The sequence below is a fragment of the Odontesthes bonariensis genome, chromosome 1, assembly GCF_027942865.1.
Source record: "Odontesthes bonariensis isolate fOdoBon6 chromosome 1, fOdoBon6.hap1, whole genome shotgun sequence".
NCBI lineage: Eukaryota > Metazoa > Chordata > Actinopteri > Atheriniformes > Atherinopsidae > Odontesthes > Odontesthes bonariensis.
Window position 1 is genome coordinate 3,814,452 of NC_134506.1, and position 9,680 is coordinate 3,824,131.

The 9,680-nt window shown below is 44.5% G+C and overlaps 1 protein-coding gene across 1 annotated transcript in view; it reads left to right on the top strand.

The window, feature by feature from the left end:
• vstm2b (V-set and transmembrane domain containing 2B) overlaps positions 1-7,607 on the top strand; it is a 30,484-nt gene extending 22,877 nt beyond the window's left edge. The window contains exon 5 of the mRNA XM_075470036.1: positions 6,684-7,607. Within this exon, the coding sequence (XP_075326151.1) occupies positions 6,684-6,769 (86 nt within the window). The 3' untranslated portion in view covers positions 6,770-7,607. The remainder of the gene's footprint in view (positions 1-6,683) is intronic.
• Positions 7,608-9,680: the final 2,073 nt, after the last annotated feature.

Here is a 9,680-nt window from a genome sequence, read left to right on the forward strand (position 1 = left end):
GATTCTTTGAAGCACTTGGGTACTGAGATTTGACAGAGGGAGGTATTAAAGATGTCGGCAAAGACCCCAGCCAGCTCTGCAGCACAGTGGTGGAGAACGGTGGGGGTGATGTTGTCTGGGCCGGGGGCTTTATACCTTTTCAGTCCCCTGAAGGTGCTCCTCACCTCCTCCTCATAGATGGTGAAGGGGGGGAGGGGAGGGGGGGAGGGGGTAGATGGTGGAGGGACCGGTGCCTGCTCAAACCTCCCATAAAAAAGGTTGAGTGTGTCAGGAAGCTGATTGTCACTGTCAGGTGTGGGGGTGGATTTCTTTTTGTAATTTGTCATACTTTGGAGTTTTTTCCAGATAGAACGTGTATCGTTAGTTGTGATTTGTTCTTCTAGTTTGGTGGCATAGTCGGATTTGGCTCTTCTTATTGCAGATCTTAATTTGTATTTGGCAGCCATATACTGTTCTTTGTTTCCTGTCAGATGAGCTACATTTTTATCTTTTCTTAACTGTTTAATGTCCTTGTTAAACCACGGTTTGTTGTTGTTGTATTGTTTGACTTTTTTGAGTGGTATACACAGGTCCACGCAGTAATTGATGTATGACGTTGTTACATCAGTGACGTCACGGAGATCGCCTGCAGCATGGAAAACTTCCCAGTCGGTGCATGCGAAACAGCCACGAAGTTTTTCGATGGCTTCCGGGGACCAGCACTGGACGAGTTTTGTTGGTGACTTGGAGGATTTAACTTTTTGTCTGTATTGTGGAATTAGCAGCAGTATTGCGTGGTCGGACCTACCCAGCGGAGCCCTCGGGAAAGCACGGTAAGCCTCTTTGATGGTGGTGTAGCAATGGTCCAGCATGTTGGTCCCTCTGCTAGGGCAGGTTACCTGCTGATGGTAGCCGGGGAGCTCGGATGATAAATTAGTCTGGTTAAAGTCACCGAGGACGATGACTGCTGTGTCCGGGTGTGAATTTTCCACCGAGGAGACATAGTTGGCTAACTCGGCTATGGTGGTGATAGCATTAGCCTCAGGTGGGATGTGCACACAGATCATAATTACTGATGCAAACTCCCGTGGGAGGAATGATGGTCTGCATTTGACAGTGAGGTATTCCAGGTGAGGGGAGCATACATGTGTGAGTTCTGTTGAATTTGTACACCAGCGTTCATTGATCATAATGCAAATGCCACCGCCTTTAGACTTGTGCGATACTTTGGGTGATCTATCGGCACGGTGTAATGTGAAACCTGGAGGTGTTACCACTTGGTCAGGTACAGATGGATCCAGCCAGGTCTCTGTCAGGCAGATGGCAGAGCAGTCACTGTAGTCTTTGTTGGTTTGAATCATAAGTTGGAGTTCATCCATTTTGTGCCGGAGCGATCTTACGTTTGACAGCAGAAGGGCAGGGAGTGGTGGTCGGTAAGGGCGTCTCCTGAACCTGGCGAGGGTGCCTGAACGGCGGCCTTTTTTGGTCGGCAGCCGTGGTGTTGAGTGGCTTGAGATGTTTAATACCCGTAATTTCTGCTCCAGCAGGGACGTAGATGGACCCAGATCGCTGTGAGGGCTGGATCTGAGGTTTAGGAGCTCCGATCGCGTGTTTTGGATTAAGCACAACACTTCACAGACAAGTAACGCAGACACTAACATGACAGACAGGAACACTGCTCGTACTGTGGCAAGCCTCACGGCCGCCATTTTGACTAGGACTATGGACACCCTTATGCCTGAACATGGTGTTTGTTATGGACAGTCCGTGATGAGCACAGAAGTCCAATAACAAAACACCACTCTGATTCAGATCGGGGGGGCCGTTCCTCCCAATCACGCCCCTCCAGGTCTCACTGTCATTGCCCACGTGAGCATTGAAGTCCCCCAGCAGGACGAGGGAGTCTCCCGGAGGAGCACTCTCCAGTGCCTCCTCCAGGGACTCCAAAAAGGGTGGGTACTCTGAACTGCTGTTCGGTGCATAAGCACAAACAACAGTCAGGACCCGTCCCCCCACCCTAAGGCGGAGGGAGGCTACCCTCTCGTCTACCGGGGTAAACCCCAATGTACAGGCGCACAGCCGGGGGGCAATAAGTATGCCCACACCTGCTCTACGCCTCTCACCGCGGGCAACTCCAGAGTGGAAGAGAGTCCAACCCCTCTCGAGGAGGCTGGTTCCGGAGCCCAAGCCATGCGTCGAGGTGAGTCCGACTATATCTAGCCGGAACCGCTCAGCCTCGCGAACCAGCTCAGGCTCCTTCCCCAGCAGAGAGGTGACGTTCCACATCCCAAGAGCCAGCTTCAGTAGCCGAGGATCAGACCGCCAAGGTCTCTGCCTTTGGCTGCTGATGCCCAGCTCACAAAGCACCCGACCCCCATGGCCCCTCCCACGGGTGGTGAGCCCGTCAGAAGGGGGACCCGTGTAGTTTCTTCGGGCTGTGCCCGACCGAGCCCCACGGGCACAGACCCGGCCACCAGGCGCTCGCCGGCGGGCACCACCCCTGGGCCTGGCTCCAGGGGGAGGCCCCGGTAACCCACGTCCGGGCGAAGGTACACGTTCTCCAAAAATCTTCTTCATCATGGGGGTTTTATGAGCTGTTCTTTGTCTGGTCCTCATCTAGGATCTGTTTGCCATGGGTGACCCTACCAGGGGCTTAAAGCCCCAGACAACATAGCTCCCAGACTCATTGGGGCACGCAAACCCCCCCACCACGGTAAGGTGACAGCTCATGGGGGGGCCTCCCATTCTACTTTTAGAAACTCTGGGAACCTCAAGTAAACCTGCAGTCTGAGAGCAAAGTGCTCTGTTGGGAAAATATCTAACTATGGGATCTTTAAGATATGATGGAGCTCGGTCATTAAGAGCCTTATATGTGAGGAGAAGAATATTAAATTCTATTCTGAATTTAACAGGGACCCAATGAAGAGAAGCTAAAACTGGAGAAATATGATCTCTCCTGTTAGTTCTCATCAGAACTCTGGCTGCAGCATTTTGGATCAGCTGGAGGCTTTTCAGAGAATATGTGGGACAGCCCAATAATAAAGAATTACAGTAGTCCAATCTTGAAGTAACAAATACATGGAGCAGTTTTTCTGCATCACTCTGAGACAAGATGTTCCTGATTTTAACAATATTACGAAGATGAAAGAAGGCAGTCCTAGAAACCTGTTTTATATGTGCGTCATTGGATAAATTCTGGTCAAAAATAACTCCAAGGTTCCTCGCTGTAGTAGTAGAAGCTAAGGAAATACAATCTAGTGTAATTGTACAGCAAGACCATGCTCTCCATGAAGCACTCAGGTCCAAAGACAATAACTTCAGTTTTGAGAAGCAGAAAATTCAGAGGTCCAGGTTTTTATGTATTTGAAACATGCTTGTAGTTTAGCCAACTGATGGGTTTAATCTAGTTTTATAGATAAGTAGAGCTGAGTATCATCAGCATAGCAATGGAAATTTATGCCATGCTGTTGAATAATGTTACCTAATGGAAGCATGTATAAAGTGAAAAGAATCGGTCCAAGCACAGAACCCTGAGGAACTCCATGACTTACTCTGGTGTGTGAGGAAGATTCTTCATTTACAAGAACAAACTGAAATCTATCAGATAAATGTGACTTAAACCAGCCTAATGTAGTTCCTTTAATCCCAATAACAATTTTTTTTTTAGGTTTTCTGGATTCGCTCCTCTTGTGTTTATTGATTTATTTAATTTGGGTGGTCTGGAGCAGACACAGTCATATGGTTTTTGGGGGGTAGCAGCAGGTGGGAAGCTGGAGAGAAGTGTGTAAGACTACAACTCTGCATCCTGGTCTCAACCCTAGGTTTTTGGATAACTAATGAATTTATCCATATATCTAGAAATGAGAGCTGCTCTCTCCTAATCAGACCAGGTTTTCTCCAGAAAGACCTATATAGCCCTCGTTGTTTGCCGGACACCGTCTAGACAACCAGCGATTGAAGGGGGACATGCGGCTATACATGTCATCACTGGTCAGATTTGGCAGGGGTCCAGAGAAAACTACGGAGTCCCACATTGTTTTGACAAAATTACACACCGATGTAACATCAATTATAGTGACCTCTGATTGGCGTAACCGGGTGTCATTACTGCCGACGTGATTAACCATTTTTCTGTATTTACATTTATCCTTAGCCAGCAGTTTTAAATAGGATTCTACGTCGCCCGCTCTGGCCCCTGGAATGCATTTGACTATGGTTGCTGGTGTCTCTAAAGGCTGATATATGGTCACCTACGGAGAGCCCTCTCCGGCTCTCCGTCGCTTGCGTGCGTCGGCCAAAATTCCTATCTATCCGTCGAGGCGACAGAGACCGCAAGGGTTGTGATTGGTCGGCTAACAACATAATTTCCGGAATCACTTTTCCGGCTTAGCTCCTTCCTCTCAGAATAACAAAACCGCCATTTTTGAAAGAGTTTACTGTGTGCAGGTCAACATTAGGTCAAAATTATTTGCATTTCAAAATCAACAAGCTCCAACTCTAACAACAGTCTTTCTCTCTCGGTCGCCATCGAAAACTGTGAGGAGTGAAGCGGAGCCAGAAGGTGAACAATCAATCAATGACTTTCACGATAGACGTCGCGAGATTGGGTCGTTTAACGTGGCTACGCCTACTGATCGGGAGGTGAACTGCCTTGCGTATCCGACAGCCCGACGGAGAACTTCGAAAGGACGAAGAGCTGACAGATAGCAACGGAGAAGCATACTGAGGCCTTTATGCCACATTTCTGACTATAGAGCTGCCAATTAACAGGGTTTTTTTCCTCACGGGGTGTGCCATTGAGTGGGGGAAATCTGTTTGAAATGTAGACAGGTTGATGGTGAACCATGGGCTTGACTTTAGGGCTGTGCCTCTTCTTCCTGACAGTCATCCAGCGTGGGGTCCTGGCTGCTCAGGTTCTGCTAAGGGGCGGCTAATGGGATTAGCTATGCTAGGTATGCTGGATGGCCGATTTAAGGGACCTGGCTAGCTATCAGTTTTCAACAGTGCAAAGCCGAGCTTCCAATTCAGTTAACCTCACCTCCAAAACTACTAAGACTACATTGTTACACGTACCATTATCGCTAAAGGAGGCAGAGGAGTAACTGAACATTTGACACACAGAGCAGGTTAAAGCAGGAGATGGAGGGAGAGAACTGGTAGTCATGCTAAGCTAGAGAACCAGAAAAATATGCAAAAATGTGTAACTTATAAGAAATTAAGAATTAATTTCTTAATTAATTTCTTTCTGTTGTGCAAACACACTTTTAACATCAGCATTTTTATGTCGTTTTTGTGTAGAAGCCTCGCTCCACTGTCTGTTTCCTTAAATGGCTTGCTGGTATCAATTGTGCGTTTTGCCTTTAAGTGATATTTTATGGCGCTTTTCCACTAGCTCGCTTCGGCGCGCTATTGCGTGTTTCCACTAGCACGCCATACCTGCAACCGGCACTATTTTTCGTACCACCTCAGCCCTGGTTTCAAGCGGGCCGAAGCGTTACTAAAACGTGACGTCAGCTGACTGCCTTCCACTGATTGGGTGATGAGTTTCGTCACTGGAAGCGTCATAACGCGTATAATAAAAGCTAGCGTTAGCAACCGTTAGCTTACCTCCAAACGTCGTCTTTTTGAAGCTCGTAACAAAACTCTCAGGTACTTTTCAATACTGTTTTGTCAGCGGCCAGGAGTCTTCTCTGGCTCTCTTCTCTTGCCTTCAGTGCGACAAAAAACCTCAGGGTGAGCAGCAACACTTTTACTTTGTTTACTTGAACATTTAGTTCTACGGTGTTGATGTGGCCTTAATAAACATCTGTGAAAAGAACCGGAGTCTCGCATCCAATCAATGGGCAGCATATTGGCAGTGTTTATAGATGACTTTGGTCCTGTCGACTCCACCTTCTGGAAGAACTTTAAAATGAAAATGGCCAAGTAAAAGTTCCGTACCCTTCTCCATGTTTGGTGGATCCGCCTATTACTTTCTTTTCCGGTTCCGCAGCAGAAAGCAACAGACTTTTACTAAATAAAAGCCTGTGAGCAACACTTTTACAATAATAAAATAAATAATAAAACCTGCGTTAATGCGCAAAAAGATATTTATCAGCGTTGAATAATTAATGAGTTAACGGGATAATAACGAGTAACTCGCCCAGCCCTAGTATTAAACCAGTCTACTCCAATTTTATATGTAAAGAAGCTCATGAAGTCATCACTACAGAGAATTACATACACACATGGAATACCTGGCTCAACAGAGCTCGGACTCTTCGTCAGCCTGGCTGCAGTGCTGAAAAGAAACCTGGGATTATATGATGATATAGTGCTGTGTGATTATATAGATTGTATTATGATATTCATCAATGAAGAATAGTAAGCAGTTCCAGCTTTGCAAAGGGCTTTTTTACGTGTTATTAAAATACATTTCCATACTATTTGACATTTCTTTAAGTTATTGGAATGCCATTTAGGATCATTCATTGACATTTTGCTGTTCCATGAAAAATATTATGTTGAATTTCGAAGCAACATAACTTGTCAAAAGAGTTACAATGAGGACAACAGATTGTCTCTCTCTCTCTCAGAGAGAGTATGTATAAAATGCATAAGCACAGGTCCAGTGTGTGCTGATGGATAACTATTAGTGTGATTGGTGCTATAAAACACTGTTCTAATTGGTTTTTCTCATTTCCTTGTCTTTATTTTTCATCCAGACTGCATCATGAGTACGATGGACCACTTCCTCTACATCACGCTCCTCTTCCTGCATAAGCTTCTCCCTTTAATGTTGGCCCACTAAAGACACTTTAGCCAAAGCTGTGACAGCCTCTAAGTCCTCACTTCTATACCAAATAGAAACCAAGGAGCAGTCAGTGCCCTCCAGAGAGAGAGGGTCATATTTAATAGATTTATGCGGTTGCAGCACATCAGTGCGAGGAGCTAAAGCAATGCAACACTGGATGCAGTAGCTGGAATGTGAGAATAGATTCAAAGGAGGAAGAGGACACTTCTCAGACAGGACATGTGACTGATGACTGAGCAGAATGAGGACCAGAATTTGAGCCTACGGTGAATGAAGAGAGAACGATTACTGATCCACACACAGCCTGTGCAGTGTGGCCATATGCAGCGCTGCCATTGCTCTGCCTCACACGCTCCCCTCCTCAAGTTTAGTCATACTTTTTTTTGCAGCAATTTAACTGTGAGTTCTGTTCTGCTATTCATTGGAAAATAGTCACTGTTGTTTCTTGTATTGAAGTCATGTGACCACCATGTCTTTTGTTTTTGTGTCTTTTGGAGGAAGAAGTTTGACCTGTTAGTCACTGACATATTTCTCTGTAGCTATGTCAGGCCTTCTCGTTATACAGTTACTGTTCAAAACATCTGTTGGTCAAATGTCCATTCACTCCTCTACACACTTTTCACACACGCTTTTGCTCCCTTAACTGATCCATAATGAAAACTAGTAATAAGTTGATATATTTTGGAATAAGGCAAACCTTACCACCGTTGTTGTTAATCATTTCTGATAATGTTTATTTTTGTTAAATGTCTTGTGATCAAAGTGACGCATTTTATTTCTACGACACAAAAAGATTTATTGGTAACTTCCAACAGCAGTTGAGATGAAGGTTTATTGTTTTTATAATAAACAGTAGATTACAAAGGTGTTTCATGTCTATTATTCCTTTTACCTCAATTTTTGTAACCCTTGTTTTTTATTTTTAACAGCTACTTTGAGGAGAAGCAATAAAAGCAGCTGCATATCAAAGTTTGAAGAGAAAAAATAATTAATTTTGGCAAATAGCTAAATTTGCAGGTAAGCAAAAATCAGCCGGTCCAAAAGAACAAGATAAAGGCCATGAAACAAAGTCAAGCAAAAGAAACCACAGGCAAGCAGAGACAAAACAATGCAAACGGATCTATGGAGAGCACTATGCTGATGTATGTACTGCGGGACCACAGAGATAAGGATAGGCGTGAGGGACTTGGGTGACTGATAATGGTATGCACCAGACGTAAGGCCGCCTCTGGTCAGGTGAGGAATGACAAGAATAGGAGCAATGTCTCAAATAGAGAATGACGTGGTGCAAATAAGAGCGTTTTCTTGATCTTTCTGCTCTCTCCATCTCACTCTGTCCCTAGCATTCTCCTCCGTCACACCAACTCTCTGCATATCCTCCTTCACTACATCCTCTGAGGTTGACCTCTTTTCATCCTGCCTGACAGCTCCATCTTCAACATTCTTTGTCGAATATATTCGCTATCCCTCCTCTGCACATGTCCAAACCATCTCAACCTTGCCTCTCAAACTTCAAAGAAGAGATTAGTAATGGAAAAATGTGTGTTTGTTGTTGACAAATTCAAATCAGCAGCTAAAGAATTCACTTAAAAATATATATACCTTTAATTTGTCCATCGTTCATCACCCATCCATTTTCTATACCCGCTTAATCCAATTTAGGTTGCAGGGGGGCTGGAGCCTATCCCAACTGTCATTGGGCGAGAGGCCGGGTACACCCTGGAAAGGTCGCCATTCCATCACAGGGCCAAACAGAGACAAACGAGACACACAACCACGCACGCTCACACTCACTCCTAGGGACAATTTAGGGTCACCAATTAACCTAACATGCATGTTTTCGGACAGTGGGAGGAAGTACCTGGAGAAAACCTATGGATACATGTGGAGAAGGGATCAGTGCCAAACTGTATACAAGGAGTTTGTAAACGGTTTGGTGTGTGGTAGTGTGAGCTCTAAAGTTTGGTACTGCATGCTTTCTAATGATATAACATGCTTCGAAAATGTTGTCATCTTGTGAAAATAATGTATATAATCAGTACATGTCTCCTTGAATATAAAAGGGAGACAAATTAATATAAAGTCAACTTTGTGATCATTTCCACAGAAATAATCTGTTTGAAGAGTTTCAGTCAGGATTCAGAGTGCATCCATAGCACATAAACTGCACTGCTGAAAGTTACCAATGATCTCCTCTTAGCCTCTGATAGCGGACTTGTGTCTGTGCTTGTCCTGTTGGATCTCAGTGCTGATTTGATACAATCGATCACAGTATTCTGTTACAGAGACTTGAACATGTTATCGGGATTAAAGGAACTGCACTCAGCTGGTTTAAGTCATATTTATCTGATAGATTTCAGTTTGTTCTTGTAAACGAAGAATCTTCCTCGCACACCAAAGTAAGTCATTTAGTTCCTCAGGGTTCTGTGCTTAGACTGATTATTTTCACTTTATACATGTTTCCATTAGGTAACATTATTAGACAGCATGGCATAATGTCCATTGCTTTGCTGATGATACTTAAAGCATGTCTTAAAGACATAAAGACCTGGATGACTCAGAACTGTCTGCTTCTAAATTCAGACAAAACTGAAGTCGTTATCTTTGGACCTGAGCGCTTCAGGGAGAAATTATCAGCTATTTTTAACAAGTCCATGCATTTGACAATCAGCTGAAGGCTTTTCAGAGAATATGTGGGACAGCCCAATAATAAAGAATTACAGTAGTCCAATCTTGAAGTAACAAATGCATGGACTAGTTTTTCTGCATCACTCTGAGACAAGATGTTCCTGATTTTAACAATATTACGAAGATGAAAGAAGGCAGTCCTAGAAACCTGTTTTATATGTGAGTCAAATGATAAGTTCTGGTCAAAAATAACTCCAAGGTTCCTCACTGTAGAACTAGA